Consider the following 15,784-nt stretch of genomic DNA (forward strand, 5'->3'; position numbering starts at 1 on the left):
CACACACACACACACACACACACACACACACACACACACACACACACACACACACATTTGCAAAATACCCGCAGAAATGAATTCCTTGAGCACAATAACTTATGAATAGACTCCAAATTTACAGCTGTAGCTCTTTCAGAAGAGGAGACTTTGGATTCTGTACAAATGACAAGATGGATCACAAAATCCGTAAAGACTTTGACCATGACCTTGACCTTGACATTATAAGGACTAAATTTACACCGAATGCTCATAATACCAGCAAATAAGTAAATATTTGCCATATTTGATGTACTACATAAAACAAAGTTGAAAAATACAAGAAATTCATTTGAAAGTCTTCATAATCGCAAAATTGGCCTGGGCAATAACCTTTCAAGGAGTTTCAGGAATAAACCACACATGTCATGGATATAGTCATGGGTGAGCGGTTAGGGCGCCCAAAGATTACCGGTTCGAATCCCGTCCTGCCAGGTTGGTGGTGGTGCTGGTGGTGGTGCTCTCCCCCATCCTCCTCCATGACGCATGGTACTGTCCTACCTTGGGGAGCCACTGAGGGCTACCCATTTGAATGGGTTGCTTTTGATTTCATCTAAAAAATATAAAAGTCCTTCATAGAATACTTATATGATACATATAAAATGCATATACATTTCACACACAAAATGTACACATTATTTGTAAATGGCATACATAATTTGTACTTTATTTATATTAGTTTTACTTAATACTTCGTATGAGAAATCACTTAAGGGGCCACTTTCATACATGGCATTTATATTTTTCATATCAAAACTTTGACATATAGATTTCACACATCTTTAAATGCCATACATAATTTGTACTTTATTTATAATACTTTGTATGAGATATCACTAAAGGGGCCACTTTCATACATGGCATTTATATTTTTATAATTTTCAAGGATTTACAAGGATTTAGCACTAAGACAGTGGTAAGTTCTTATAAGTTCTGAACATGTTCTTTTCATAATTTAATGTGTATGAATTTTATATATCTTTTCCATATGGGTGTGCGTGTGTGTGTGTGTGTGTGTGTGTGTGTGTGTGTGTGTGTGTGTGTGTGTGTGTGTGTGTGTGTGTGTGTGTGTGTGTGTGTGTGTGTGTGTGTGTGTGTGTGTGTGTGTGTGTGTGTGTGTGTGTGTGTTGTAAAGCACTTCATAATACATTCAAATTAAACTGTGAAAAGTGCATCATATTTGTTTGATTTACAGATGTGAAAGAATTTGTGTGCAGAATCATAAAAACGTTCTGAAGGAGAAATTTCAGTGTTTGAATGAAGGAATCTTCAAGCAGGGAAACCCAACACTCCTCAATGAGATCTACACAGAGGTCTACATCACAGAGGGGGGCAGTGGAGAGGTCAATGATGAACACGAGGTAAGACAGATTGAGGCAGCATCCAAGAGATCAGCTACACATGACAAACCAATCAAATGCAATGACATCTTCAAACCCTTACCTGGACAAGAAAAGGACATTAGAACTGTGATGACAAAGGGAGTGGCTGGCATTGGGAAAACAGTCTCTGTACAGAAGTTCATTTTGGACTGGGCTGAAGAAAAAGCCAATCAGGATGTCCACTTCATATTTCCTCTTCCTTTCCGTGAGCTTAATTTAGTGAAGGAGGAACATCTCAGTTTAGTGGGTCTGATTAAACGATTCTTTGGTGACATCAAAGATTTCAGCATCTTCACTGAAGACAAATGCAAAGTGCTGTTCATCTTCGATGGTCTCGATGAGTGTCGGATTCCTCTGAATTTCCACTCCAACCCAAAGTGTTGTGATGTAACAGAAGCAACCACAGTGTCTGCTTTGCTCACAAACCTCATCCAGGGGAATCTTCTGCCCTCTGCTCTCCTGTGGATCACCTCCAGACCAGCAGCAGCCAATCAGATCCCTCCTATGGACCAGGTTACTGAGGTACGGGGGTTTAATGACCCCCAGAAGGAGGAGTACTTCAGGAAGAGAGTCAGTGATGAGGACCTGGCTAGCAGAACCATTGGCCACCTGAAGTCATCCAGGAGCCTCTTCATCATGTGCCACATTCCTGTCTTCTGCTGGATTGCAGCTACTGTGCTAGAGATAATGTTGAGGGAAGGAAACACTGGAGAGATTCCCAAGACTCTGACTCAAATGTACACACACTTCCTGATGATTCAGACAGAAGTCAAACAAAGATACACAAACAGAGAAAAGACAGACGAAGGGATGATTTTCAAACTGGGGAAACTTGCTTTTCAGCAGCTTGAGAAGGGCAATCTGATCTTCTATGAAGAAGACCTGAGAGAGTGTGACATTGAAGTCACAGAGGCATCAGTGTACTCTGGCGTGTGTACTCAGATCTTCAGGGAGGAGGCCGGGCTGTACCAGGGGAAGGTGTTCTGCTTTGTGCATCTCAGCATTCAGGAGCATCTTGCTGCATTATACGTGCACCTCGCTCTTGTCATACAGAAGGAAAATGTTCTAAAAAAAGTCACACTGCGATCCATGATTGGTCAGTTTTTCAGGTCCCCATCTTTTACTGTGTCTGTCTATGAGCTACACAAGACAGCAGTAGATCTGGCCTTGCAGAGCAAAAATGGACACCTGGACCTTTTCCTCCGCTTCCTCCTGGGCCTCTCACTGGAGTCCAATCAGAAGCTCTTGAGTGCTCTGCTGCCACAGACAACCATCCAATCACAGCGCACAGATGAAACTGTCCAGTATGTCAAGAAGAAGATCAGAGAGAATCCCTCTTCAGAGAAATGCCTGAATCTGTTCCACTGCCTCAATGAGCTGAATGACCAGTCCCTAGTGGAGGAAATCCAAAGCTACCTGAAGACAACAGGAGGTCTAACGAGAGCCGATCTCTCCCCTGTACAGTGGTCAGCTGTGGTGTTTGTGTTGCTGACCTCAGAACAGGAGCTGGATGAGTTTGACCTGAGTAAATATGGCAGAACAGACAAATGTCTACAAGGGCTTCTGCCTGTGGTCAAGGCCTCCAGATCAGCACAGTAAGTCAGTCACCACTATAATCATGAAGTGTGTGTGTGTGTGTGTGTGTGTGTGTGTGTGTGTGTGTGTGTGTGTGTGTGTGCGTGCGTGCGTGCGTGCGTGCGTGCGTGCGTGCGTGCGTGCGTGCGTGCGTGCGTGCGTGCGTGCGCGCGCGCGTGTGTTTTGTAACAGTTTTGAGATGTATTATCATGTTTCCCCAGTTTATGTGTGTGTGTGTGTGTGTGTGTGTGTGTGTGTGTGTGTGTGTGTGTGTGTGTGTGTGTGTGTGTGTGTGTGTGTGTGTGTGTGTGTGTGTGTGTGTGTGTTGTAACAGTGTCAGTGTTTTGAGATGTATTATCATGTTTCCCCAGTTTATGTGTGTCTGTGTGTGTGTGTGTGTGTCTGTGTTTGCGTGTGTGTGTGTGTGTGTGTGTGTGTGTGTGTGTGTGTGTGTGTGTGTGTGTGCATCTGTGTGTTGTATCCAGTGTTCACGCTAGAATTCTTACTGGCCGGACAAGTGGCCGGCTGTATTGTAGAATACCGGACATTTGAAATATCTAACGGACTTTCCCTCATATAGCCAAACACACACTCCCTAATGGGTCAAAGTGTAGTAAATTGGTCTTTTCACATTTGGCCAGTTGGCTGGTGTTAATTTAGAGCCCTGCGTGTATGCAAGGGCCGGGGAGTAAACGCGCGCTTTCTTTCACACACTCAAGAGCTCGAACTGAAAGAGTGAGAAAAACAGCCAGCCAACGTGCTGTGCGCAGATCCCTAAATTATCAACTCAAACAGTGTGTTTTATCAGCAAACCCGAAGAGGATTTCCCTACTCAAATTGTATGGTGATGCCTGTAATAGTACAGTAATGGTATCGACGCTACTGAAATTTGAACTATATTGCGTTGTGTTCCTGCGCTCTCGAAAGTAATGGAATTGACACGTTCCGTACGATGCTCTATGGGCTACACGTTTTGGCCGGTGATGAAAACAGTTATAAAGCCCTGCATGCACTTTCACTGGGACTTCTCGCCAGTCTCATCGTTCAATGTTGATCTTGACCCTCTGTAGCCTACTTGGAGATCCACCACCATTTTTCAGCAGAGGTAAAAGTGAAAGTGATTCGATGCTGCGATGCTGCGCATGCCATTGAGTCCCAAACCGTTAGGCTTGACTTCGCAACTGGGCATGAAACGGTTTTGCAAATGCAATGCCCTTTGTTGTGTTCACTGATATATTGGTAGAAATAGCCTACAAAAAAACAGAATCGTTCCTCGACAGCACAGCAGCCAGCGTGAGTCAAGTGATTATAAGCATAACGTGATTGGGGACAACGACGGTGTAGAGGCAGCTTCGCAGCTGTCTCTTCTGGAGCGGATAAAAACTTTTGTCCCAACGCGCGTAGTAGAAAAATGGAGTTATTTATTCGTTCGAAATCCAACTTAACTAACAGAGCTTCATCAAAACACAAAAATAGGCAAAATGGCTCTAACATACCGGCCCCTAATTGAGCACAGTGTGGCAATTAAAAAAAAAACATTCATAAAGAGCCATTCAAATCAAAATCCATTCACGTTCAGCATAAACGTAAAACGCAAAGGTCTCTCATTTCAACATAAAAGTCATCCAAGCATTCAAAAAAAAAATATATCCTTCGGAGAGAATAGTCCATTCAAAAAAGAAAAAATCCGTAAGATTCAAAAAAAGTAATCCACTCAAAAAGGGTAATCCTTAGGGTTTCGAAAGGCGAAATTCACGCAAATAGTCCTTGTATGCTTATTTCATAGTCCACTCAAGCATCAAATTCAAAAATCAAACTCAGAAGTCCACATTCATCAATCATACCATATTCATATTCAAAGTCCAATATTTCAAAGAATTCAGAAAAGGCTTTCCACATTCATATACATACACACTCGCAAGCACACGCACACACAGTCGTACGCACATGCACGCACACGCACACACTCATACTCACATGCACACTTCCTCAGAACACTATTGTGTGTCAGTAAAGTGTTATGTGTCCTATATGTACTGTGGTGCGTGTTCTATGTGTTCTGATTAGTCTGGCCATATTTCTGAGTGGTGTCTCAGCATCCTCGGAATTCTGCACTGCCAGGTATCGGGCTTCATGGCTAAGCTCAATGGGGCACTTGCTTGTTCCTTCTCGTTCAGGTGGTTCTTGAGCTTCCAAGGCCATGCTGTAGATCCATTCTCCTTCTGCCATGAGGAGCACTGAGGATTCTGCTGGATGGCTGTGGCAGGAGTCATTGTGGTTCCATTCACGTCTGACTTGTGGTCAGAGTATTTCAAGGGTTTCGTAAAATGTTTCGAACATGTATTTTCAGATTCTGTCGGGATATGAGAACCAGTAATCCACTTTGTTGTCGTCAGTAAGGTTTCCTCTTGCATTGCTCTGGATGCATTGTTCACTGGGTTCGGAGTTCGGATGTTGCACCATTGAGATTTCTGCAACAGATTGTGAATGGGAGTCACTCTGTCCACTGTGAAGCTTGAAAGTCTCTGTGGGGTGTTCGGAAGTGGTTCACACCTGCTGGCCAGTTGAAAGTCACCCGCTGTCCCATAGCCACTCTTGCTGGCTTCGTAGAAGGGTTTCAGTTGGGTGTCAGTGACTTCAAATCCTGTTCGCATTGATGCAGGCGCTGTTGGGGTTTCATTGTCCCATCCGTGGTTCCGCTTGCATGACAGGTCTCCAGTCAGCATAGTGTTCGTACGACATGGGCCTTGCAGAGTGTCAGAGTTTGAAAAGGTAAGTTGAGAAGAGGAAGAACAGTCGAAGACCACTCGGCTAGACTCTTTCAGTTTGTGACAATCCTTCTGATAGGGCACATTCCTGGGTCTTCCAATATTCCGGTGGGGCTGTTCCTCCAGTACCATGCCAGCATGCTCCTTCTTCAGAACATCTTTCATAAGGCTGACCTGGTTGTTCTTCATTTCATCCTTCTCTGATCTCTTCATCAGGCTCAGAGGTCTTTGTTCAGCCCGTTTTCTGTGGTTAGGCTGTCGAATGCCACCTCTGTGACATGGCAGTTGCAACTCGTGATGACCTTTTCTTCCAGGTTCATCTGCAATCGTAATCGATCGTCTGTTTTCCAATGTGCGTTTTGATTTCTTCATCTGGGGCATTTCTTCCAGGCGAACCACTGAGATCCTGTGAGATGTGATCTGTGGTCGGCCATGTTGGTCTTCAGGAGAGGGGATGTCCAGATGTCCAGTCACTGTCCACCCAAGCTGCGTAAGGGTGGCATATGGGCCCCTGCCCTGGGTGTTGATCACCCTCAGTGGTTCTATGGCCTTAGGAACGTTCATTCCAATCAGCAGCCCGATGTCAGCTCTGATGGTCTTGAGGTGGACGTCTTGCAGGTAAGGCCATTCTTTCAGGTCATCTTTGCATGCAATATTAGTTCTGTTTACAGGAATGATTCGTTGTGTGAATACTTCAGGAAGAGTTATGAAGTCATCGCCCTCCAGGCTGCACACTTCCAGTCCCGTCACACGGTATGTTTGTACAGGTCGTTCTTGGTTCATGGTTCGAAGTAGTATTTCCGTTTTCCTTCCTTTCACAGACAGTTGTTCCACGAGTTCCTCAGTGCAGAATGTTGCTGAACTTCCGCTATCCAGGAAGGCGTAGGTCTGTATGATGTGACTGCCTTTGGATGTTTTCACTTTCACAGGAACAATCGGAAGTTTGAGGTCCATGGTGCCGGCCCCTGTTTGGACTGTAGATGTCATCGTCACTAGGGTCGAGTTCACATTTGTGCTGGCATCCTTCGTGTTCACTGATGAGGTGGTTGCATTGGGTGTGGCGCCATATGGTGGACTGTTTGTGAAGTGTAGAATAGTAGGGTGTTTCTTTCCACATGAGTGGCAGATCAGGCGGTTTGTGCACGTCTTGCTGGTATGCCCTTTAATTAAGCACCCAAAACAAAATCCGTGGTTCTTCAGAAACTCCACCTTCTGGTCATGTGGAATTGTAGTGATCCTTCTGCAAGATTCCAAAGTGTGATTACCTTTGCAGTACATGCAAGGTTTCTCCAAAGCACCCATCATACTGGGGTCTGTGTCAGTATTCGTAGCATTCCAGGTGTTGACATTCGCAGTTGTTGTGGCTGGGGACACTGCAGTAGCAAAGCTGCTCTTTCTTCCAGGCTTGTGTAGGCGTTATTACCCCTAAAGTTTAATTCATTTCCCCTCATTTTACGAATGCCTGCCATTTTGTAAAATACAGCCACCATTTTCTCTCTATACTGTACCTGGTTCGAATTACGTGGCTCAGCCCCGCCCCTGTACCTATAAAACCCCAGGTCAAGGTATGAATAACCCCTCTTCCCCGAAGCCCACTTCCTCCATCAAGATGTGAGACGTGTCGAGACACGTCCCCTAAGAGGGACGTCTATTTTAGAAATTATTGAAACTGTAAGTTATCTTGGCCAGGTTAACACTACAGTCGATATATTTCTTCCTTCAACCGGTTTTCGTTTGTATTGCAATTGACTTTTGCGAACCCTACTAGTAGGAGAACAGTGAGTCAGGACACACGAGGAACTCACGCGCTACAGGATAACTTTTGTACGGACAATTGTTAATCTTTTACTAGTACTGAAATCAAGGACCTCGCCTAGAGTCTACGGAGATTCGGCTGAGCCTGATAGTCTGTCCCCCAAGAGAGTGGACAGCCGGTATAGTTATTACGCGTGGAACGGACCTGCGTGCACCCGCCTTTCTCACTGGACCTTCGCATGACGGCACCGCAAAGACAATCGGACTGGAACTCACGCGCTATAGGATAACTTTTGCACGGACAATTGTTAATCATTTACTAGTACCGAAATCAAGGACCTCGCCTAGAGTCTACGGAGATTCGGCTGAGCCTGATAGTCTGTCCCCCAAGAGAGTGGACAGCCGGTATAGTTATTACGCGTGGAACGGACCTGCGTGCACCCGCCTTTCTCACTGGACCTTCGCAGGACGGCACCGCAAAGACAATCGGACTACACAACGAAATACCACTTCCTTTCCCCGTTCAACGAAGCAAGACTTTTTTGGACATATTGCAGCCTCACGCCGGAACCGCGTGGTATCGCTCGGACCCCAGACCGTACCCGAGCAGCTTGGAGAACAAAAGGACCTCGTGCGCACGAAGACGCACACGCCCACCTCGCCCGAGAGATCAAAGGATTTCTTTCTCTTCCTACCAAGGATAACGCAGTAAGCACCATGGGCATATATATGCAGTTAGGACTGTTACATAGCTTTGAGGAGTTGTGTTTAAATATCCACACTTGTAGAGTGTGATATATTTTATTTTGGGTTATTTTGTTCTATCTGTTCTTTCTTTTCTTTCTCTCTTTCTCCCCTATCATCACCACATATAGCCACACGCTATTCTTAGTTTACAGTAGTTGCAATATTGCCATAGGCCATACTTGCACCCACATGTAAATAATCCACTCACAGAGATACACGTACCAGTGTTTCAACCCATAGAGTCACAGAGTCGAGGACGTAAGCTATTGTCGGAAAAGGGCGCCAAGTGCCCCCTTTTCCCCTCCCCCACACATACTGTAAAGCCTTTAGACAAAGGACAGTATTCTCTGATTAGCTTGAATTCTATCTTGAAGATAAGTTCCCGCTTCATCAGCCGAAAGCTTAACGCCCCTCCTCGTATCTCATATTTCGGTCCTGCGCGCAGCGCTGCGCAGAATCATTTGAGCCATAGTTCATAGAACATACATCTCTCACTCTCTCTCTCCTCCCACCGCTCCGCACAAGCGGTGTCAGATGTGCGCGGCTCCATCGAGCGCGCGCCTCCCCCTTCTCTCTCTCTCTTTCTCTCTCTCGCATAGCGTACACACACACACACACACACACACACAGAGCGCATCCTCTCATACCCCGTGTATATATTGTATATTTTACCTAAGTTCTTATGCCCTGCAAGTCACATTGGCTGTATCAGTGTTATGACCGGATGATGCTTTTACAATAAATGTACATTGTGGTGAACTGTGTTTGTCTTATTTGAACAATTTCTACGAAGTCAACCAGAAAAGAATTCACACAAAACCTTCAGATTATTTGTCAATAATGGTCATGATTTTATGAGACGGTCATGAACCGTGTTTTATGCAATCATTAATTAGACAATTGACGATTCCATAAGTACACACCTACACATTATTGATACCCAGCGTGAAGAGTTTAACACACTCTTCATGCATCATTTCTTATACTCTTATTCCTCACATATAGTAATAACACATTACATATTTGGAACTGTATAAGAATTGTATACTTATTAATGTAATTATAATTACATTACTGTACTCCCTTACATTTAACGTCGTACCCATTAATTGTAGTTGACCCTACACATTTTGGTGCCCGTGTGTGAGGAAGAATATTCCTCACGTCCAATTAATGTGGGATTACCCCTACACTTCGTATGGGGTGAGACTGTTGCCCCTTGTCCTGGTTTCGAAGTCCTAGCCACATCTTGAATGTTGCCAAACACCGGATCTTGCATTATTCTGACTTGTTTCTCAATGAATGTCACCAGGTCATGAAACTTGGGTCTCTGCTTTGTCTGCTCCATGTGGTTGCACACAGCAGATCGCCATCTCTCTCGGAGTTTATATGGAAGTTTTGTCACTATCAACTTCATATTCGAAGGTAAGTCAAGTTCTGACATATACTGGAACGTTTGTGCAGCGTCCATGTGTAAACAGCTTCGAACTAGCTCTTTGGACTTTCCTGCTGTAAACTGATCTAGGAAGTATATTCTGTCTGCGTAGTTATCTGTTTTGTTTTCAATGTTATGTCGAAATGCTTGCATGAACAATTGATATTCTAGAGGGTCGCCACTAAAGACAGGAACCTCTTTTTTAGGGAGAGAGGTCTGTGACACAACAGACACAAGCAGGTTTGTCATGTCTGATTGTGCTGAAATGTTCATGAGGCTGGATGCACCCCCTGCTGGAGTGGACGGACTACCTATCTGTTGGCTGACTCTCTTGCTAGCAGTATGTCGGGAGGTAGCAGTAGGTTGAGATATGACATGTGTGGCTGGGTTTGCTGTTGCTGTCGTTCTTGTTGTTGTTGCTGTTGTAATAGGTGTTGGCGATACTGAAACCTTATGAGCGCTCATGGCTGTTTGCAGAGGCGTTTTCGGTACAGCACCAAGTTCAGCAAAGTGAGGTGGTGAAAGTAATGAGTCTACTCTGATGTCATCAGTTGCCATGGCTCCAGTAGGTTGGGGTTGTTGTGTTTCCAGATATTCATCCAGGTAAGTATTCATATCATTTTCCTGTTCAAATGTAGGTTTTATTTCTTCACCAAGTTCAAGTTCATTTAAGACTTTTAATTTTGCATCTTTAACAGCTAAATCTTCTTTCAATTGCAGGGCTTCCATCTTAGCTTGCAAGTCATATTTTTCTCTTTGCAGGGTGTGTTTTTCCTTTAAAGTATTTGCTTTTGCTAGCAATCCTGCTCTTTCTGTTACTAATTCAGCTTTGGTTGCAGACACATAGGAGCTCTTTGATGAGCGAGAGGAACGTGAGGAAGAGCTGCGTTTTGACACCCTCGATTCGGGCCAACTAGAGTTTGTGGGTCTACATGTTGTACTAAAAGTGGAGGTTCGGCTGGTTGTGTTACTGTTAACTGTGGCGCTGCTTCATGGTGTGTTAATTGTTGGGCTTTCTCGTGTTGTTCTACCCAAGCATCTGTGTCAGTAATAAATGTGTGAAATGTTTCCATTTTGGGTTCATACCAATCAAGATTCTCACTCTCCTTCATTTCATCAGACAACAGTGCTTGCGCAGATTCATGACACACAGTAAAATCACCAAGTACCAATTTAAATGCATTCAACTCAGACTTCACAACAGAAACATTTTCTTTCATCATTTTCTTCAGTTTGTTCATTCTGCGAGTGCAATGGCCTAGTTTGCCGCGCCGCGTTGCGCTGAGCGATTTAAAAGACGGCTCTGGCTCCTGTAGTGGCTCAGATTCAGTTACCACCTGCCCTTCATCGGAGTTTGCCATGTTGGAGCTAGTGGGCTCCGTATTGGTTTCAATGTCAGCCATATCGACAGGATACAAATGTTCAAAATCTCTCCAAAAACACAGTCAAAAGAAACGTCGGGCGATCAACACAGTTCAGTTCCAGGCGCACTCAATAAAGTTAATCCACAGGCGCAAAACAGTAACCCACGCGGCGGCGGGACTATTGCTCTGATAATTCCAAAAAAGCGTCAAAAAGTCACAAAAAGCAATTCTCTGCACTGTCGGTAATTGTAGCAAACGAAAAAAGTATCCAGGTAAACGAAAACAAGTCTTGATTCTCAATATAAGACGTTCCAAATCTTCAACAAAAAATGCAGGCCGTGGCGCCTTGCCTATTGTCCTTCCAAATTCCAAACAAAGTCTTTCGAATAAAGGTAACCGCTCTCACCTCGTCTGTCGAGCAAATAAATGTTCCAGGTTACTCACGACAGGCTGAGACGATGTAGGGAGATCCAAAAGAAAGTCTTCAAGTAATCCAAGAAAGCGATTCTTGTTCCATGCGTCCAAAAGTTTCAGTGGCAGTTTTTCAACTTAATGTAGAGCCAGCTTCGCAGCTGACTCTTCTGGAGCGGATAAAAACTTTTGTCCCAACGCGCGAGTAGAAAAATAGAGTTATTTATTCGTTCGAAATCCAACTTAACTAAAAGGTACAAACAAAAGGCTCTATTCGGAGATTCCACATAACGCGGTTGAAAAACTGTTTGCTTCTTCCGCCCTGTCAAGCCATCTGAGTGACGCGCTTTTATGAAACGTCATACAAGCCAATTAGACACGTCACTTCACACAACTAAAACCGAGCAGCTCAAGCAAGACAGTCCAACAACAAAATAAATAACCAATAATTACCGAATAGAATTCCATAAACATAAATACCATGATTCCATAACCAAAATATATAAATAATAAGTCAGAGCTTCATCAAAACACAAAAATAGGCAAAATGGTGTGTGTGTGTGTGTGTGTGTGTGTGTGTGTGTGTGTGTGTGTGTGTGTGTGTGTGTGTGTGTGTGTGTGTGTGTGTGTGTGTGTGTGTGTGTGTGTGTGTGTGTGTGTGTGTGTGTGTGTGTGTGAGGTAAAACAGTGTCAGTGTGTTGAGATGTATCATGATGTTTCCACAGGCTGTGTTACTGTGCCCTGACAGAGAAAAGCTGTTCCTCTCTGGCTGCAGCCCTCAACTTAGGCTCAAGTCTCAGACAGCTGGATCTGAATGGCAATAATCTGCAGGACTCTGGAGTGGCACTTCTTAGTGCTGCATTAGGAAATCCACTCTGTCAACTGGAGACACTAGTGTGAGTTAGCATACATAACATGTCTTTGATTATGCACCGTGTGTTTGTGTGTGTGTGTGTGTGTGTGTGTGTGTGTGTGTGTGTGTGTGTGTGTGTGTGTGTGTGTGTGTGTGTGTGTGTGTGTGTGTGTGTGTGTGTGTGTGTGTGTGTGTGTGTGTGTTGTAACAGTGTCAGTGTGTTGAGATGTATCATGATGTTTCCCCAGGCTACATGACTGTAAGCTGACAGAGAAAAGCTGTTCCTCTCTGGCTGCAGCCCTCAGCTCAGGCTCAAGTCTCAGACAGCTGGACCTGAGTAGGAATAATCTGCAGGACTCTGGAGTGGCACTTCTTAGTGCTGCATTAGGAAATCCACTCTGTCAACTGGAGACACTAACGTGAGTATAGCAGCATCGTACGTAACATGTCTTTGATTATGCACCGTGTGTGTGTGTGTGTGTGTGTGTGTGTGTGTGTGTGTGTGTGTGTGTGTGTGTGTGTGTGTGTGTGTGTGTGTTTTTTTACAGTGTCAGTGTTCAGACATATCATGTTTCCGCAGGCTGCTTGTGTGTGTGTGTGTGTGTGTGTGTGTGTGTGTGTGTGTGTGTGTGTGTGTGTGTGTGTGTGTGTGTGTGTGTGTGTGTGTGTGTGTGTGTGTGTGTGTGTGTCAGAGCATGGCAACCCGACCGAAGCCCGACGGGCCGGGTCGGAACCCGACGGGCCGGGCCGGACTCGGACAAAAAAAATAGAATATCTGTCGGACGCGGGTCGGGCTCGGGCTTGAACCAAACAGACATTGTGAAAATTGTAAGCAATCAGAGGAAACGTTTCAGTTCATGCAAACGGCAGTTTTGTGATTAAAAAATAAGTAATTGAATATGCATAAATGAAAATGTTGGTAGGCTACTCGTGCGAGTGATTATTATTGGCTGTATGCACGCGCCAGTTACCAGTGGCAACATGGACGCTCACTCCCAGTCAGCCGAGCAGGAATGCCGAGTCAACTTGCTTTCTTAATAAGCGCCAAATACAGTTGTCAGTGAACGCGTGGTCTTTTGTTGTAGGCCTAGTGTAGGCCATGTTTTAGCATGCCTTCGGTGCTGTCTTAAATGTTGAACATAAAATGACGAAGTTTGTCACTGCATTGCTCGCCAAGGATTACATTTCCAGCAAGGGGTAGCAAGGAGCATCATATGGATTAAAGAAGACGCACACGCTACGTGGAGTTGCCTAAGGTAGGCGAAGAGGTTTCCTGTTACTACTTTGTCCGCTGTGACATTTCATGTCCTTCACGTAGGTTCTTATTTCATGTCACTTTTACTGTAGCCTACAGTTGTAACTATGCGCGTGCAACCTTTCCTGATTTTATATTGACCGCATGGACATCAGGGGAAATGACATTCTCTTGGAGGGTCGAACAGGCTACTGTTCTTCGGGGTGAACTTATAGCCCATCCTTCTTAACGACAAGGAGTGGCATCTTCACCGGTTCGCGGGGATTTATTTGCACTAACAGTAACGTAACAAATGCGTCCATAGCCGCGCTGACTGCATCCAAACTGTATTCGTTAGTTTTCGCCTTTCTTATCCTCTCACGCCCCTCCCATGCATTTGATCACAGCACATAACATCTCGGGTCTAACCGAAAGAAACATAAGGTGCGCTGTCACATGTATGCGTGTGTTTATACTTACTATGCGTGCGTAACTAGCCTAAATTAGGCTACAGCAAATTGCCTCATCCTAGTTGCCTATCCTGGCTATTTATCACGTGCTATTTTGAGTATGAAGGAGGCCACATAGAAAATATTGCTTGCGCACAGGTTCTGTTGTTATTACAGTGGTCTCGGGCTTCGGACGGGTTCGGACACAAACATTTTAATTAGTCTCGGGCTCGGGTCGGGGTTGATCACTTTTCTGTCGGCTGAGGGCCGGGCTCGGACAGAAAAAACCGGCCCGAGCCACGCTCTAGTGTGTGTGTGTGTGTGTGTGTGTGTGTGTCTGTCTGTATGTGTGTGGGTGTGTGTGTATGTGTGTGTGTGGTGTGTGTGTGTGTGTGTGTTGTAACAGTGTCAGAGTTTTGAGATGTGTCATGATTTTCCCCAGACAGGTGTGTGTGTGTGTGTGTGTGTGTGTGTGTGTGTGTGTGTGTGTGTGTGTGTGTGTGTGTGTGGTGTGTGTGTGTGTGTGTGTGTGTGTGTGTGTGTGTGTGTGTGTGTGTGTGTGTGTGTGTGTGTGTGTGTGTGTGTGTGTGTGTGTGTGCGCGTGCTGGTCTATATGTGTGTATAACAGTGTCAGTGTGTTGAGATGTATGATGTTTCCCCAGGCTGGGTAACTGTGACCTGACAGGGAAAAGCTGTTCCTCTCTGGCTGCAGCCCTCAGCTCAGGCTCAAGTCTCAGACAGCTGGACCTGAGGGGCAATAAACTGCAGGACTCTGGAGTGGCACTTCTTAGTGCTGCATTAGGAAATCCACTCTGTCAACTGGAGACACTAACGTGAGTATAGCAGCATCGTCCGTAACATGTCTTTGATTATGCACCGTGTGTGTGTGTGTGTGTGTTTGTGTGTGTGTATGTGTGCATATGTGTGTGTTTGTGTGTTAACAGTGTCAGTGTTCAGACATATCATGTTTCACCAGGCTGCTTGTGAGTGTGTATGTGTGTGTGTGTGTGTGTGTGTGTGTGTGTGTGTGTGTGTGTGTGTGTGTGTGTGTGTGTGTGTGTGTGTGTGTGTGTGTGTGTGTGTGTGTGTGTGTGTGTGTGTGTGTGTGTGTGTGTGTGTGTGTATGTGTGTGTGTGTTAACAGTGTCAGTGTTCAGACATATCATGTTTCCCCAGACTGCTTGTGTGTGTGTATGTGTGTGCATGTCTGTGTGTGGGTAGATGACGGATAGGCAGCAAAAAACATTTTTTTCACAAAACATTGTTTATGAGGGAAAAAAGTATATGTCTATGTAGTGCAGCAATTAATCTTTCAAAAAATCCAAGTGGTCATAATGTTGGTCTATTCATTGATTATTTATTTACGTTGATAAAGCAATTTGCTGAAAATATGTCCTTTGGTGTGACATTAAGAAATAAATATATTAAGTAATGTAGAAATGGCTTGATGGAGTTTTATATTTATTGCAATTTTTTAAAGTCTTAATTTAATGAGAAATTACCATTTAAGTATTTTTTTTCCCATTAGATGTGAGATTATTAGAAACCTTCCAGGAAAAACAGGGATATCTTTCTTTTAAATGTTCAAAATTGTCCGAATTTATACTAACTTTTCAGGGACGATAATTTGTTCTTCCCTAATGCAATATTCAGTGTTTATCAAACATATTGTTTAGCTCAAACAAATATTTGAGCGTTTAAAACATGTCACACCGTAGGACATTCATGTCACGCTAAAGGACAGAAATGCAAAACTGAGCCAGAAACAAATAT

At 44.4% G+C, this 15,784-nt stretch overlaps 1 protein-coding gene across 1 annotated transcript in view; it reads left to right on the plus strand.

Annotated features, from left to right (window-relative positions):
• Positions 1–419: 419 nt before the first annotated feature.
• LOC134442923 (NACHT, LRR and PYD domains-containing protein 3-like) overlaps positions 420–15,784 on the plus strand; it is a 48,082-nt gene continuing 32,717 nt past the window's right edge. The window contains exons 1-3 of the mRNA XM_063192885.1: positions 420–430; positions 1,235–3,016; positions 14,675–14,845. Coding sequence (XP_063048955.1) covers positions 420–430; positions 1,235–3,016; positions 14,675–14,845 — 1,964 coding nt within the window. The remainder of the gene's footprint in view (positions 431–1,234; positions 3,017–14,674; positions 14,846–15,784) is intronic.

Source organism: Engraulis encrasicolus, unplaced genomic scaffold (genome assembly GCF_034702125.1).
Source record: "Engraulis encrasicolus isolate BLACKSEA-1 unplaced genomic scaffold, IST_EnEncr_1.0 scaffold_26_np1212, whole genome shotgun sequence".
Lineage (NCBI taxonomy): Eukaryota > Metazoa > Chordata > Actinopteri > Clupeiformes > Engraulidae > Engraulis > Engraulis encrasicolus.